Source organism: Bactrocera neohumeralis, chromosome 4, assembly GCF_024586455.1.
Source record: "Bactrocera neohumeralis isolate Rockhampton chromosome 4, APGP_CSIRO_Bneo_wtdbg2-racon-allhic-juicebox.fasta_v2, whole genome shotgun sequence".
Taxonomy (NCBI): Eukaryota; Metazoa; Arthropoda; class Insecta; order Diptera; family Tephritidae; genus Bactrocera; species Bactrocera neohumeralis.
Window position 1 is genome coordinate 49558640 of NC_065921.1, and position 16954 is coordinate 49575593.

General features: G+C 34.6%; 1 protein-coding gene across 5 annotated transcripts in view; it reads left to right on the plus strand.

Moving 5' to 3' along the window:
• Positions 1 to 16610, plus strand: part of LOC126754522 (beta-glucuronidase) — an 86386-nt gene extending 69776 nt beyond the window's left edge. For 2 of the 5 annotated variants that reach the window (XM_050466577.1, XM_050466578.1), the window contains exons 2-10: positions 13088 to 13494; positions 13571 to 13737; positions 13790 to 13932; positions 14012 to 14376; positions 15025 to 15197; positions 15257 to 15400; positions 15468 to 15552; positions 15608 to 15923; positions 15982 to 16610. In XM_050466577.1, the coding sequence (XP_050322534.1) occupies positions 13088 to 13494; positions 13571 to 13737; positions 13790 to 13932; positions 14012 to 14376; positions 15025 to 15197; positions 15257 to 15400; positions 15468 to 15552; positions 15608 to 15923; positions 15982 to 16184 (2003 nt within the window). In that variant the 3' untranslated portion in view covers positions 16185 to 16610. Of the gene's footprint in view, positions 1 to 10219; positions 10399 to 11137; positions 12251 to 13087; positions 13495 to 13570; positions 13738 to 13789; positions 13933 to 14011; positions 14377 to 15024; positions 15198 to 15256; positions 15401 to 15467; positions 15553 to 15607; positions 15924 to 15981 lie in introns of those variants that run through there. The other 3 variants (XM_050466582.1, XM_050466581.1, XM_050466583.1) reach the window with 3 other exon arrangements.
• The last annotated feature ends 344 nt before the right edge of the window (positions 16611 to 16954 follow it).

Below are 16954 nucleotides of genomic sequence, written 5' to 3' on the forward strand. Positions count from 1 at the left end.
TAAAAAGGGTTTCCCAAAAACCCCAGAAAAACAATGGTTCATATAATACAAAATAATCACGCATATGTGTACACAGAGTATGTAAAAAAACATTCTCTTTGTGACTTTGTAGATTTTTTCAAAGCATTTCTCTTTATTCATTCTCGCATGAATTCAGTCGTTTTACGTATATTTCTGCCATTGAACGTGCTCATTTCTGCTGATTAGCCGCGAAAATGGTGAATTCCTTACCAGAATTCTATCAGCTCTGTTAGCCGTCAAATGAAAATCATACAGAATTCCATTTGCACCTTCTCTATTCCATGAGCACATTGCAAAATCTTACACTCTGTCTGTGCAAGGACAAATTCTCATAATTCTTTTCACAATGCAATATTTAAGTATTTTGTTTTTTTATGAGTAAATTACATAATTGTTTATTGGTTTAAATTATTTTTTTTTGCAACAGAACACATTCCTGGCGCATATTTCTTGTTTATGTGAAAAAAACAGTTATTTGAATGTAACATATACAAAACCAACAACGTAAACAATAATGCGTCATGTTTTTCGTTGTCTCGAAACTGTTTTCACAATTCAGAGAAACGCAAAAAAAATACCGGAAAATTAACGGTAAACTATGTTTTTGTACATTGTTTGATTGTCGCTGCTCTTAGAGTTGATGCAACATTTAGTTACATGTAATTCGCGTAGTTGGCGACTCAGCATCCGTTAGAAAACGTTTTAGCAGTAATACCGGGTAATCGTACAAGTGAAAATATTATTCAGTTAGTTTATTATAATTTTCTTAAATGTAAATCAGCTGAAGAAATGGCTGAAATGTTTTCTCTAAATGTTAGGACAGTGTACAACATTATATATCGCGCAGAAAAAGAAAATCGGTTAGAATTAAAAGAACCCAGTGGCAGGCCAAAAAAGCTTACACCAAGGATGGAAAGGTTAATAATCAAACAAATTGACAATAAACCACAGTGCAGCCTTAGAATGTTAGCTGCAGATTTGAAGGAACGCAATATTGTGCAAGTAGGCCATGAAACCGTGCGAAGAGTTCTCTTAAAACACAAATATAGTTCAAGAAGTGCAAGAAAAAAACCATTGCTATCACAAATTAACGTTGAAAAACGACTTTCTTTTGCTCTAACTCACATTTCACATCCAATGGAATACTGGGAAGATGTGGTGTTATCTGATGAGACGAAAATAATGATATACTACCACGATGGACCTCAAAGAGTTTGGAGGAAGCTGCTTACAGCCCTACAAAACAAGAATATTACTCCCACAGCAAAATTTGGAAAGCTGAGTGTTATGGTGTTTGGTTGTATTTGTAGCAAAGGTGTTGGTGAAACCAGAATTATTGAAGATAATATGACAAAAGAAATATATTTCGACATTTTACGTAGCAATTTAAAAAGAAGTGTGCAAAAATTTGGGATAGTGGATCCAAACAATCCCAATAAATTGAATTACAAATTATATCAAGACAATGATCCCAAGCACAAGTCTTATATATGCAGGACTTGGTTGCTATATAATTGCTCAAAAGTGCTAGATACTCCTGCGCAAAGCCCAGACATCAATCCTATAGAAAACTTATGGGCATATTTGGAAGAAAAAGTGGCAAAACGGTGCCCTATAAACAAAAGCACCCTAATACTGTGCATCAAAGAGGAGTGGGAGAAGATCCCACAGGAATATGACATTAAAAGGCTAATTTCAACGATGCCACGGAGGCTACAATGTGTAGTAGACGCTGCAGGTGGTCACACCAAATATTAACATAAAAATGCTCGCTTGTACTGATTGGAACTTTAATTATGGTGAAATGTGAAAAGAATTTTGAGACAGTACAGAATAAGACATTTTTTGTTTTTTGATTAATTTCTTCTAATATACTTTAAATATATAATTGTTTTTGATTCAGAAATAATAAAAAATATAATGAAAATTATTATGTTATAAAAAAATTTTTAAATAAATATGTGCTTTACTTTCAAAATTCACTTTGAACATTTTACTCCGTCAAATGTTGTCATATGAAAAGATTTATGAGACATACTGTATTTCTTATTTGTCAAAATTTTAAATTTATCAAGCATTTCGTAATCTGTATCTGAAGTAAAAAGCTCTTTTCTTTATAAGTTGTTAAGAAGTCAAATGTTCTTGACAGTGCTCGTTATGAATTAAATATCTTATTGTGCATCTTGTTGTGAAAATGGAAGATATTTTACTTTTGCTATTATTGTTAAACGAAGATGAAAATTGTGAGAATAGGAATCACGGACGGCATTTAAAATATAGCAATCCATTTTCTTTGAGCGAGAATACCTTTGTGCAAGAAGAAACTTTTATAAAAACGGGGCAAGTATTATTGCCTCAATTAATACATTAATTTAAGCTAATTTATTTGAAATATATTCCAGATCTTTTAGAAAATTTGGAATAAAAAGCACCACAGGAGCAATTGACTGCACGCATATTGCTATCAATATAATAGGGATGGCAAAATCGATTCCGTTTCTACTCGAGAATCGAGTTTTCTCGTAAAATAATCGAGTTTTCGGAATCGATCTTCACTAGTCAAAGTTGATTAACAATCAATTCTTGACATTCCACTTTACTATTAATTAACATAATTGGTATATAAAATTTATACCACAATTATTATATAGTAGTCCAAAAATATGTATTTTTATTTTTCCCAGAATTCTTCTTCTTCTTAATTGGTGTAGACACCGCTTACGCAGCTATAGTCGAGGTAATAACAGCTCGCCAGTCGTTTCTTCTTTTCGCTACGTGGCGCCAATTGGATATTCCAAGCGAAGCCAGGTCCTTCTCCACTTGGTCCTTCCAACGGAGTGGAGGTCTTCCTCTTCCTCTGCTCCCCCGGCGGGTACTGCGTCGAATACTTTCAGAGCTGGAGTGTTTTCATCCATCCGGACAACATGACCTAGCCAGCGTAGCCGCTGTCTTTTAATTCGCTGAACTATGTCAATGTCGTCATATATCTCGTACAGCTCATCGGTCCATCGAATGCGATATTCGCCGTGGCCAATGCGCAAAGGACCATAAATCTTTTGCAGAATTTTTCTCTCGAAAACTCGTAACGTCGACTTATCGGTTGCTGTCATCGCCCAAGCCTCTGCACCATATAGCAGGACGGGAATTATGAGCGACTTATAGAGTTTAGCTTTTGTTCGTCGAGAGAGGACTTTACTTTTCAATTGCCTACTCAGTCCGAAGTAGCACCTGTTGGCAAGAGCAATCCTGCGTTGGATTTCCAGGCTGACATTATTGGTGGTGTTAATGCTGGTTCCTAAATAGACGAAATTATCTACAACTTCAAAGTTATGACTGTCAACAGTGAAGTGAGAGCCAAGTCGCGAGTGCGACGACTGTTTGTTTGATGACAGGAGATATTTCGTTTTGCCCTCGTTCACTACCAGACCCATTTTCTGTGCTTCCTTGTCCAGCCTTGGAGAAAGCAGAACTAACGGCGCGGGTGTTGAGGCCGATGATATCAATATCGTCGGCATACGCCAGCAGCTGTACACTCTTATAGAAGATGGTACCTTCTCTGTTTAGTTCTGCAGCTCGAACTATTTTCTCCAGAAGCAGGTTGAAGAAATCGCACGATAGGGAGTCGCCTTGTCTGAAACCTCGTTTGGTATTGAACGGCTCGGAGAGGTCCTTCCCGATCCTGACGGAGCTTTTCGTGTTGCTCAACGTCAGTTTACACAGCCGTATTAGTTTTGCGGGGATACCAAATTCAGACATCGCGGCATAAAGGCATCTCCTTTTCGTGCTGTCGAAAGCAGCTTTGAAATCGACGAAGAGATGGTGTGTGTCGATTCTCCTTTCACGGGTATTTTCCAAGATTTGGGGCATGGTGAATATCTGGTCGGTTGTTGATTTTCCATGTCTGAAGCCACACTGATAAGGTCCAATCAGTTTGTTGACGGTGGGCTTTAATCTTTCACACAATACGCTCGATAGAACCTTATATGCGATGTTGAGGAGGCTAATCCCACGGTAGTTGGCGCAGATTGTGGGGTCTCCTTTTTTATGGATTGGGCATAGCACACTTAAATTCCAATCGTTGGGCATGCTTCCGTCCGACCATATTTTACAAAGAAGCTAATGCATGCTCCTTATCAGTTCTTCGCCGCCGTGTTTGAATAGCTCGGCCGGCAATCCGTCGGCCTCTGTCGCTTTGTTGTTCTTCAGGCGGGCAATTGCTATTCGAACTTCGTCATGGTCGGGTAATGGAACGTCTGCTCCATCGTCATCGATTGGGGAATCGGGTTCTCCTTCTCCTGGTGTTGTGCGTTCACTGCCATTCAGCAGGCTGGAGAAGTGTTTCCCAGAATTACATTTGTAAAAAAAGGATCTTTCTAATTTGTAAAAAAAAAAAATGATTATGTTATGATAACAAATGCCCACATACAGATTTGGCAATGGCAATAGCAATACGTTTGACAGTTAGTATTCTATAAATTCTATCCTGTCGAGATGCCCCGTAAGTGACTAGTTTCAAGTTATACATACTACATACGAGCACAAGAAAACTCGCGATTCTTAATTCTGGACGATAAATTTATTGAAATGGCGCCGAGCGCTGAATGGATTTACTTTAAAAAAATAAACAACGGGTCGAATGTCCAGTGTCACCAATGTGGAAAGCAATTAAAATATAATAATAGTACGTCTAGCTTAATCAAACATCTTGAGAAATCACATAAACGGAAAATGTAAGGCTTTCTTAAACTGCCAATTAGCTTATTGTTCTTTTACTTATGTTAAATTTATTTAAAAACTTATTTTATTAAACGTGTTTAAACAACTTGAATTATTAAAAAAAAAATTAAATTACATGTAATGTTCTTGGTACCTTAATTACACTGTGATAGCTTTTTTCAAAAAAAAAAAAAAAGACAAGGCCAAATTCGACGGTTTCCCCCTATTTCGGGTCCTACGAATCGAACTGCATCATTACTTTTTTGAGCTACAATCATGGTTTCATACAAAAATTTTTGTTGAAGTTTTTCATCAAAGGTGCCCATTGTAAGAGAAAGGCACATTTTTCTTCGGTCTCTAACTTTTTCAATGTTGACTTTTTTGGTAAACTGTCTTTGGCAAAGCTTCTCATAATAAGTCCGTCTTTAAGTTCTTAGATGACTGTAAACCCCAAAATCAATGTTTTTTGTGTCCTTATAGCCAATATGTCGAAAAAACTGAAATTTAATCCAATTTTTTTAATGTTTTTTCCCTCACGATTCGTCAGTATTTTAATTTACCCTTTGATACTTATACATTAAGTGACATCTTGTAATAGTAAGAAACTTAAGCAAAGACAACGTTCTGAGCAAACTAATTCTGTGCGAAGCCTCCAATCACGCATTCTATATTGGAAGACTGTGCCTAAAAATGGGGTTCGGCATCCCTATGATTTGGATAGATCCACAAGGGCATCATGCTAGTAACTGCTACGCGTGCAAGAACAAATTTGAAAGACTCAACAAAAAAAAAAAACACAGTATACAAAAGTGTTCAATCTGCACAGCTACCAGTATCTCACTCCGACCTACAGATCTACTCTCAATGTATAACCCAACCGAAGTTGAAAGCCCATGTCGTCACTTGGAGATTTCCCAAGCCCGTTTGAATACGATGGTACGACAGCTGAAATTATCGCAAAGACAAGCGATTTGCCTAGCACATCATCTTCGATCGGTAAATATATTGTCTAAAGATGTGAAGGTGTATGGATACCGCAAAAGACAGGAGGAGCTTTTAGATTTCTTTGAGGTTAATGGCGACAATACTTTTTCGTATAGTAAAAATATTCCTGGTCTTATGAACTGTGAGTACAAACCAGAGCAATTGCGCTTGTTTATTGACTCGTCGAAAAATAGTTTAAAAGCAGTATTGCTACAGTGGTAGACATTCGTATAAGCGCACACATATGTTTTGGGTTTTTAATAAATAAAAGCTTTAATTGTTGCATTTAAATATTGAAAGTTATTCATTTTATTGTCTTACATATTGTTAATTTAAAATTTTTATCAACTCAACAGTAATTAGTAAAAACTTAACATAATTTTAAAGAAATCTGGATTTTTAAGGAGACATTCATTTAAGCGCACTCCACATCTTATGGAAAATAAAATAAAACTCGATACTTTAACTTAATCTTAGTACTTGGTATGGCCACCCCGGTTTTCAATAACAGCAAAAATGCGACTTGGCATAGACTCAACAAGGTCTTTGAGCAAATCTCCGCTCAAATCAAGCCAACATTGCTGAATTGAAGTTTTAAGCTCATTGACGTTGCTGTATTGACGCCCATTGCCGTAAACTTTCCCTGCCATTACTCCCCACAGATTTTCTATGGGGTTACAATCCGGACTGCATGCCGGCCAATCAAGTAAAGGCACTTCTTGGCTCTCCAACCACGCCTTTGTTTGCCGAAAAGCATGTATCGAGGCATTGTCCTGTTGGAATACATATTCGATTTCCGTTGCTTGCCTTACAAATGGAATGAGGTTTTGTTGGAGTAGATCTGTGTACGCTGTGGAGTTCATGCGGCATGTTATGGGTACCAGGTTAAGCCTAGAATCATAGCAAAATGCTCCCCAAACCATGACGCTCCCGCCTCCGAAATTTAGCTTCGATCGCACCACATTTCCTCTGGTTAGATCGTGCCAGTAACAACTGTAGCAATCTGGTCCGTCTAAATTGAATTTTTTCTCATCCGAAAAAATAACCCTCTGCCACTCCTTTTTCCAGGACATGTATTTTTTTGCAAATCTTAACCGTTCTTGCTTGTGTTGTGTTGTTAAACATGACTTGTTCTTCAATTTCGCCCATTTAACGTTCGGGGAAGTGTTGAGCACCCTGGCGATTTGACGAGGTGTTACGTCGATCTCTAATTTTTCTTTAATTTGGCTGCAATTTAGTTTATTTTTTGTTGCTTCATGGAGTATTTGCCCTTTTTGACGGAGTGTCAGTTTTTGGTTACCCTTTGTTGACGGTTTTATTACATACTTACTGCCTTTTTTTTTAAATTACGGATTACGTTCTCAGACCTCTCTATTCTCCTTGCAATCGCACGATTTGGGTACTTCTCTTCTTTTAACAATTTAACTGACACCCGTTCTTCTTGCGTCAAATAAGATCCTTTAGGATTGATCTAAATTACCAATTAAATACATGTAAATACAAAATTTTACACTAAAAAGCCCACTTTACCTTTTATTTATTATCTACCGTCTAATGAAAAGCAAAAAAAAATTTACGCTGCAGCTCCTCTTTTAAAAAATATGTATTTTTCTAACATGCGCTTATACGAATGTCCACGTTACTACTGGGATGCTTCTTTTATTGTGATTTGCCTACTTAAACAAGTACCGTTACATGCCGACTTACTGGCGCCAGTCATTGGTATATAATATAGCATTACAGTAATTGACATATCAAAATCTTTTTTTCGAAATAATCTGCTTTAAATATGCTTTTTCGAAAAATTTCATTGTGCGCTTATACGAATGTCTACCACTGTATATGTGGATAACACAAAAAATCCGGTTCCAATCGCCATAAGCTCCAACACAAAGGAAACATACGAAGCAATGAAATTAATTTTGGACAGAGTTCAGTATCAGCAGCATCAATGGAAGATATGTGCGGAGTTAAAAGTTATCGCCTTGCTTACTGGTTTGCAGACAGGATACACAAAAAATATGTGCTTCATTTGTCATTGGGGCACAAGGTACCGCGAGACCAATATAGAATGCGTGATTGGAAGCTTCGCACAGAATTTCATTTAAATGTGGCATGTGTGTCGCCGCCCCCCTTGAGCATTGGTACAGCGGCAAAAAGCTTGACTCGTTGCTTGCTGATTTGTGTTGGACATTGATAGATGAGTCTTATTAAATTTAATTTAAATATTGTGAACAAATTTATGATACTTATTGATAACACTTATAAGATACAAAAAAATAAAACATAAACACAAACATAGTTAGTGTACCTTTTTAAAAAATACAAATTTTGTTAAGTTTTTTTCTAATGGTTAGTTTGCTCAGAACGTTGTCTTTGCTTAAGTTTCTTACTATTACAAGATGTCACTTAATGTATAAGTATCAAAGGGTAAATTAAAATATTGACGAATCGTGAGGGAAAAAACATTAAAAAATTGAATTAAATTTCAGTTTTTTCGACATATTGGCTATAAGGACACAAAAAACATTGAATTTGGGGTTTACAGTCATCTAAGAACTTAAAGACGGACTTATTATGAGGAGCTTTGCCAAAGACAGTTTACCAAAAAAGTCAACATTGAAAAAGTTAGAGACCGAAGAAAAATGTGCCTTTCTCTTACAATGGGCACCTTTGATGAAAAACTTCAACAAAAATTTTTGTATGAAACCATGATTGTAACTCAAAAAAGTAATGATGCAGTTCGATTCGTAGGACCCGAAATAGGGGGAAACCGTCGAATTTGGTCTTGTCTTTTTTTTTGACTATCACAGTGTTATAAACAAAACAATATAATTGTTTTTAACTATTTTTGTTTTTTATTTAATCGATTTGAATTATTCATTCAATTTATGCCTTGTGATTTTATAAATAAATTTTTGTCCTTTTAATTTAAAATCGATTAGAATCGAAAGAATCGATTCTTGCCCCCGAATAATCGATTCTTAGAATCGCAAAATATAGAAAAATAGTTAGAATCGAGAATCCCTACAATATAATTTGAATAGAAATCAGCTGTTTCTATTTACATTGTTTTTTTCACCACACGTGTGGGGAAAAGCTTTGCGAATTGAAGCTTTTACTTTTATCAAGATTGTCACAGAATACCAAAATATTTCTCGCTTGATAAATATTTGAGTTAATTTTCAATATTTCATTAATTTGTCAAGTGTACAGAATAGGGGTGTTAATGCAAATGTATAAATTGAAAACTAATTACCTTAAACTTATATTAATTATTTGGGTAATAATACAAACTTTACTCTTTTATATATTTTTAATGATTTTATGGAATCATCATGAAATACATATGTATGTAGGTAAATTTTAATATACATACATACATATTTATTTATATACTAAGAATATTCTTTGATACCAAATACATACTATATACCGATCATCTTATAAATTGTGTACATATGTATATGCCGATTCGGTTGCGCATAGAAAAAAAACGAATCTGTAGGCATATTTATATTTCTCATTTAACACCGAAAATGCTCAATTCTGCTATTTTCTAGTCCCCGGCTGCAAACCTCTGGTGAAACAGAGAACTTAAAACATAGAGAATCCAGAGAATGTAAAATAGCATTATCTGAGTGACATATGCATGCTTATTTTGTATTATAAGAACCATTGTCACATATGCGTGATTATTTTCCGAAAAATGGTAAAATTTTATGTTATAAAATTAAATAAAGAATAATTTTCAATAAATTATTATTTCAAAAATGGTATTAATTTCGACTATTATGAAATGAACTTAAATGTGCTCATATAAACACTTCCATTCATTCCTTCCATTTCTTAAAAAATTAATGACCTTCATGAAATATGCATATTCGCATTATTTCGTTATCATTTCGTTATCATTTCCATATTTGTACCAAATAGAATTTCTATGACACATGCATATGTATACATATTATTTCTTTGGCACATTTGTCTATATGTTTACGAAAGCAAATGTGAGCCATATGTACATACATTCATAATAACAAGTGTCGCACGCTTCTTTCGCATCTCCGTTTTCATGGTCAACCAATGGCCGAAACTTGCGTTTTGTCAAAGAGTCAAGTGCTAAACACATTGAGCGCGACAGACTGCAAGCGACATCTGTCAAATACACACGTTCTTATGGACACAGTTATGTAGTTGTGCAGCTGGCCCAATAACTGTGTCCCTAAGAACGTGTGTATTCTAAAACATTCGTTTTTATGTATGTTCTCTGGTTTTATGTTCTCTGGATAAACGTTCTCTGTTTATGATATACGTTCTCTGATATACGTTCTCTGTATGTAGCAACTTAACTTGAGGTGAGTATTTTAATGAAACTTATTTCGGAAGCTTTTGGAGGAGCTTTTGGTTTCGCTTTTTTCACCCTCGACCTCACCTGCCCGGGTAACTGTATAGTGGTAATATCTTAAACATAACAAACGACTTCACATGTGATTAGTTCACATTTCTACGCCAAGTCAGAAAGTAGTGAAGTGAAGTGTTCGTAATAATTTGCAATATAATATGCATATAGTTGAAAACTTTATGTTATAAAGTATTACATAGAGCAAAAAAGGCTATTTTTGATTAAATCCAGTATACCTATTATGGGCTGGGGAGTGCGTCGTCTATTAACATGTTTGTTCTAAAATAGTTCGATGTTTTTTGACAAAAACAATAATAACAACATGCATATATGCAAACGGAATTATTTCCAATTATAACCTACCAATTTCAGTTATCTAAATATAGTACAATATTACTTGGCCGCGACCAATGAAATGCTCGGTGTGTTAAGTCGATTTTTAATTAGTAATTTCTTTACCTTAAAATGACGTTACTCATAACAGATCTACCGCCCATAAATGTTGCATTTTTTTAGTATGAAATATTTGTTTTTATTTACTTAGTTAAAGTGTGCTCCATTGAATGGCGTCATCGTTCGCTCTTCTCTTTCAATATAGGAACAGCTGATAAGAGTCTTCTCCGTTGCTATAAAATATACATAAATAAATATAAACAATCGGGTGTAAATAAGTTTGTTCCCGAACTGTTAAAAGCCGCTAGCCCTTGGGATTATAGAGTGCACGCAATTGTGAAAGCTCATCAATGGAATGTCAAATAAAAGTGTCAAGTGCTGAACACACAGAGCGCGACAGGCAGCAGCAGCACGACAGTGAACTGAAAAAGTCGTTGTGCAGCAACAACACAATGGCCGGCATGTACACAAAACAACGCAGTTGTCCATTTTGTATGTACACAATTTCGTTGTGGCCATACTAGTTCCTTTCACTTCAATGAAATTTGAATATTTTGTTCAAAGTGAAATTTTTTATGCAAAAAATAAGTAAATAGGTAAATATTTTTGCTTTAAATTATCAATTGTTATTACAATTGATATAATACAGCTATTTTATGCTTTTATTTGTAAAATAACTTCAAGTTTGTTAGAGCTGTGAATAATTTTACATTTTACATATTAGTGGCATCACCACTACCTCATCTCTCTATCTTCCATTAGAAGAGTCCTACTGTCGTTGGCAAATATAGGAGGATATTGAAGTTAGCGAGAACGACAACTGCCGGCCTGCTGTCGTGTAGTCGTGCAGCTATTAAAATAACAGTGTCCTTAAGAACGTGTGTATTTTAATATTTGACAGATGCAGTCTGTCGCGCTCTATGTGTTCAGCACTTCAGAACAGAGCGCAATGAGAGAAGATGCGCTGCGTTGAGTAATCAAATACAGTGGAATTCCCCATAACGGATAGTCCTCAAAGCCGGACATTACTCTCCCATAAACGCACAAATTTCATGAATGCAACGTTTTAATTATTATTTTCGTACAAAAGCAATTCCCATAATCGGACATGAGTACTATCCAATGACCGGATTTGGACACGTATTTCATAAAATTTGTCAAGAAAATTGTGTAGAATTTATAGTTCTCTCTTTTTAAATTCTTATTAATTTTTGGTGTTTTGAGACAGTTTTCTTTTAAAAACAATACGTGAAATGATCTCAGCAAACATACTGTCTTGCGCTGGTGCCGTCTGGTTCGCGGGGGCTCAAAGGAAAAATGAGATAATTGTCATTCATTCACTCCTAGATGACATTGGCTCGCATTTATTATGGAAATATACACCACTGGTTAAAAAATTTTCACCGTCAAATTTTGATTGTACTACTAAGGCCACTAAATATTAATATGTGAACATTCTTGAGATATAAAACAACATTCTAAACAAAATTAATGCTTTCTAAATTGGTCTCATTTTTCTTTCGTTTGCTCATTTACATGCGTGTTTGCTTCGACATTATATGAAATGTCGCTTACATATGTATGTTGTTATTATTGTTGCTGCATTTCGTTACCGGCGGTTCTGTTTATATTTCCACGTTTTTAATTTATAATTTCCGATTTCCTTAACTGCTATGCCGCGATGATTATCACTTTTTCGGCATCACATACATATTTTCAATTAAACATGGAGTAAGTAATCAATACTTTTAACGTAAGAGACATACATATATGTATATGTATATATTCTAAAGCAAATCTTTACAGTTCCATCAAATATAAAATAAGGAATTTTATATTCGAAGCATATGTACTGAAATCTGACAATGACAAATGACAATAAAAATAATGAAATGCTAAAAAAATACTTCAAAAGAAAATTCTTCCAAAATACCGAAATTGTATATTAATGATATCAATTCAATTTCGCTCTTTTATCGCCTCAAATAATCGATAAGATAAAAATAGCTACAGATATAGAAATTATGAAAATGCTGATAGTATAATACTTAAAAATGTTCGTTTATTACGCTCTTTGTTTTTGTAAATCGAACACTAAATACCTCCATTAAACATAAAGAAAATGCTGATAGTATAATGCTTAAAAATGTTTGTTTGTTACGCTCTTTGTTTTTACCTCCATTAAACATAAATATAAATATCCACCTCAATATTATAAACCGGAGTAGAAATCAAATTATGGTCTAATAATTAGTATATTATTTATTATGCGAAATATCTATATACATACATATATATGTACATATGTACATATGTATATAAAAAAAATACTATGCCTACAGCTAAACAATGTTTTTACAATATCAAAGTATATTTTAAGCCAAATAAAAGCGCATTTTTAAAATTCTTAAGCCTTAATATTTTGATTAACTTAATGTGATTCTAAGGTTTTAGCGAAGGTGATAGCGCCAATTAAGGGAATAATTAACAATATCTCCTAAAATTACTCAATTAAAATTATGTTATATACTTTAACCATGATCACATTACTATTTTTTATATTTGTAGCATTTTCTTTACTGGTCATGGGTATCGTTGGATATCTTATTCACTTCGCAATAGCTTTAGTTATTGTTAATAAAGAAGTTACTCCTACACACGGCATGCTTTATCCACGTGAGTCTGAAACTCGTGAAGTACGTTCCTTAGATGGGCTTTGGAACTTTGTGACATCTGACGAAGCTAATCCGACGCAAGGTGTGAGAGATAAATGGTTTAATGACGATTTGAGTAAGGTAAAGGATGTTATACCCATGCCCGTGCCAGCCAGCTACAATGATATAACTACAGATAAAGCTATTCGCGATCATGTGGGCACAGTGTGGTATGATCGAAAATTTTTTGTTCCCCGATCGTGGGCAAAGGATCAAAGGGTATGGCTACGTTTCGGTAGTGTACACTACGAAGCCTTTGTGGTAAGTAATTATCTCATGTATCCAGAAGAGATATGGAATTATGAACTTTGTGAACAGTAATAGTTTATTTTTTTAGTGGGTTAATGGAGAAATGGTTGTTAAGCACGAGATGGGTCACTTACCATTCGAAGCAGAGGTATCAAATTTCGTAAAATACGGCGAAGAAAATCGGATTACTGTTATGTGTGATAATGCACTAATACAAACTACAGTGCCTCAGGGAAAAATCAGTGAAGTAAAAAAGTAAGTTTACAGACGAAATCGTATCCAGAAATAATTGTGTTTATTTTTCAAGGGATGGAGGAGTTGCTATAGTTCAGTCTTATACCTTTGACTTCTTCAACTACGCGGGAATACATCGCTCCGTCCATCTGTATACCACACCTAAAACCTTTATTGAAGAGGTTGAAGTGACTTCTAACTTAGCCGAAAAATCAGGTTTATTTTTTATACTCTGTTTATATTTTAAATTACTCTAAAAACTAAGTTATTATGTTTACTTTGTTTATATCTGCAGTTGGTCATGTATACTACAAAGTCAAAGTTAGCGGAACGGCCTCGAATGAAGCAGACAGTGCTCTACAAATACATGTGCAATTATATAATAAAGAAGGTGTCGTAGTAGCCAATGGTACATCGAATGGTGATTTAAATGGTGCACTTGAAGTGAAGAAAGTGAAGCCCTGGTGGCCATATTTAATGCATCCCGAACCCGGCTACCTCTACCAAATGGAATTGCTTTTGTATACTGCCGATAACACGCTTCTTGATGTTTATCGACTTAAAGTAGGCATTCGAACACTTACATGGAATAATTCTTCATTTCTCATTAATGGACGCCCAGTATATTTCCGGGGCTTCGGGAAGCATGAAGATTCAGATGTAAGTAGCTAAATCGGAAGTGTCGATGCTAATTTGAGTAAAATGCAATAGTTTAGTTTGGTAGATTGTTTCATTTCCTGTATATCATTATCATATGAACAAAAAAAAAATGTCTATAAACCTAGATTAGCGATCTACTTGAAATTTACTGTGTGGTTGGGAATTTTCGAAAGTGAGTGTTGGCTAGCTAGAAATATATCTCTTTAAATATATCTCATTTATATTAGGGAATGTTGCACTTGGCGTTAGGAGCTACGTAATAATTAGCAGTACAGAAATCGTGTTGCATATTTGCTGTACTTTGCTGATATACGGAAAAAAATTTAGTGCTTGCAACACTATTGTCGTGAAAGCCATCTCGACCGTACCCGTCATATCTCAAATACTAAAGAAGGAATTTTGTATTTTAGCTTGAATTAATGAACATACATATGTAGAAAAAGTGGTTTGTGTGCATAACAAGCTTAAAAACATACATTGCTATGATATTAGAAGCATTTAATGTTTATTTGCTTGCGAACTTTACTCTTGATTGCTTTTTTTAATTTTTAAGATGATGCTATGCTAATAGTTTAAATATATTGCGGACTATCCACTTTTATGTATGTATCTATACAATTTAAATACAATTTGTTTTTTCATCACTAGATACGTGGCAAAGGATTGGATTTGGCTTTACTCACCCGCGACATGAACTTGTTAAAATGGATTGGAGCAAATGCTTATAGAACGTCCCACTATCCATACTCGGAAGAATCCATGCAATTTGCAGATGAAAATGGTCTTATGATAATTGATGAATGCCCCAGCGTTGATACAGAGTACATAACTAGACCATTATTTTCGTTGTACCAACTTTTATTCATATAATATATTACAGCAACTATAACCAAGCGCTTTTGGACAAACATAAATCTTCTATGGAGCAGTTAATACACCGCGATAGAAACCATCCGAGTGTAATAATGTGGTCTATAGCCAATGAACCCCGTACAAGCCCATTCCAAGCTGACTCACATTTTCAGTAAGAATCTCATGCTCGTAAACACCTTACGCTTCTGATATATTCATGAATGTATATATCCGCACAGGTTCGTGGCTAATTTTACACGCTCCCTTGATAGTACTAGACCGGTAACTGCTGCCATTGCTGTTCCTTCGGCCAGTGACAGAGCTGTAAGTCTTATCTTCCTTTATCGTAGTTCTTTGCGTAAAATGGTTTGTTTTTCAGGCAAAGCATTTAGATATAATATGTTTCAATCGTTACAATGGATGGTACAGTAATCCTGGAAAATTGGACATGATTACAACGCATGTTGTCGAAGAAGCGATTACTTGGAATAAAAAACACAATAAACCAGTCATGATCGGAGAATATGGGGCCGATACAATCGAAGGTTTACACTTGCTTCCAGCTTACATTTGGTCGGAGGAATACCAAAACGAGTTGTTCTCAAAGCATTTTAAGGCCTTCGATAAACTTAGAAAAAATGATTGGTTTATCGGCGAATTTGTTTGGAATTTTGCAGACTTCAAGACAGCACAATGTATAGTATGCTCCTTTATTTTAGGCAGTGGTTTTTTTAATTGTATATCCTATTTTAGCGATAACACGTGTAGGCGGCAATAAAAAAGGTGTTTTCACGCGCAACCGACAACCGAAAGCAACTGCACATCTACTCCGAAAGCGCTATTTTGCTCTTGGACGCGAGTTGGACCGTTGCGAAATTCCCGAAGATCTATTTCTTTACATCACCGATGCAACATCTACAGGGTCGCATGGCAAACGAGAAACCGCTGATTTATAGAATCGATTCCATATAAAAGAACACAAAAGCTAGTGAATGTAGTAAAAACAGCTCCAAATCCAAGTTCAATTAAGCATTTAAAGTTTTGTCTTTTGACTGGCTAAATATTCATATACTACAATTAAGGATGAATGATTTTGTATTAAAAAATATTTTTATACGCATTTATTAAGCTTTGGTATACTTAATGTTAACGGTTAATAAAATATAAAAAATGTATTTATATTGTACATTGTAAATACCCATATTTAGGTAAACGAAGGTTCACATATTTATATTGGATTAGTGCCCTAAATTTCAATCAAATGATAAGCTTATAACAGTGCAGTAAGACTTAAAAGGTATTTATTCAAAGTGAGTCAAACTATAATTCCATGTCTAAAGAACACCTCAAAAAAAATATATTCACATATACGTATACACATATTTTGCATATTTACTTAAATTATTCACAGATGCCTTAAATTATAATTAATATATTCAGTTCACTGTCTTCTAATTAAGAAAAATAAAAATTATATTATAAGGGATTGAAGAGAAATATGTTTGACACTCTAAATAATATTTGTTTCATTTAATTTGTGATTTATCAAAAAATTTAAACAAATATGCGGTATGTAATCACTACCACTCCAAGACCAAGGCAAATACTAAAATTAGTTATTTTTGAACATTGCATACTTTGATTCATGGATTTTTGAAAGACATCACATCACACAAGTAGAAAATTAAAGCTTTTTTGTGCTCGTTTGATAATGCAAGAAATTGCA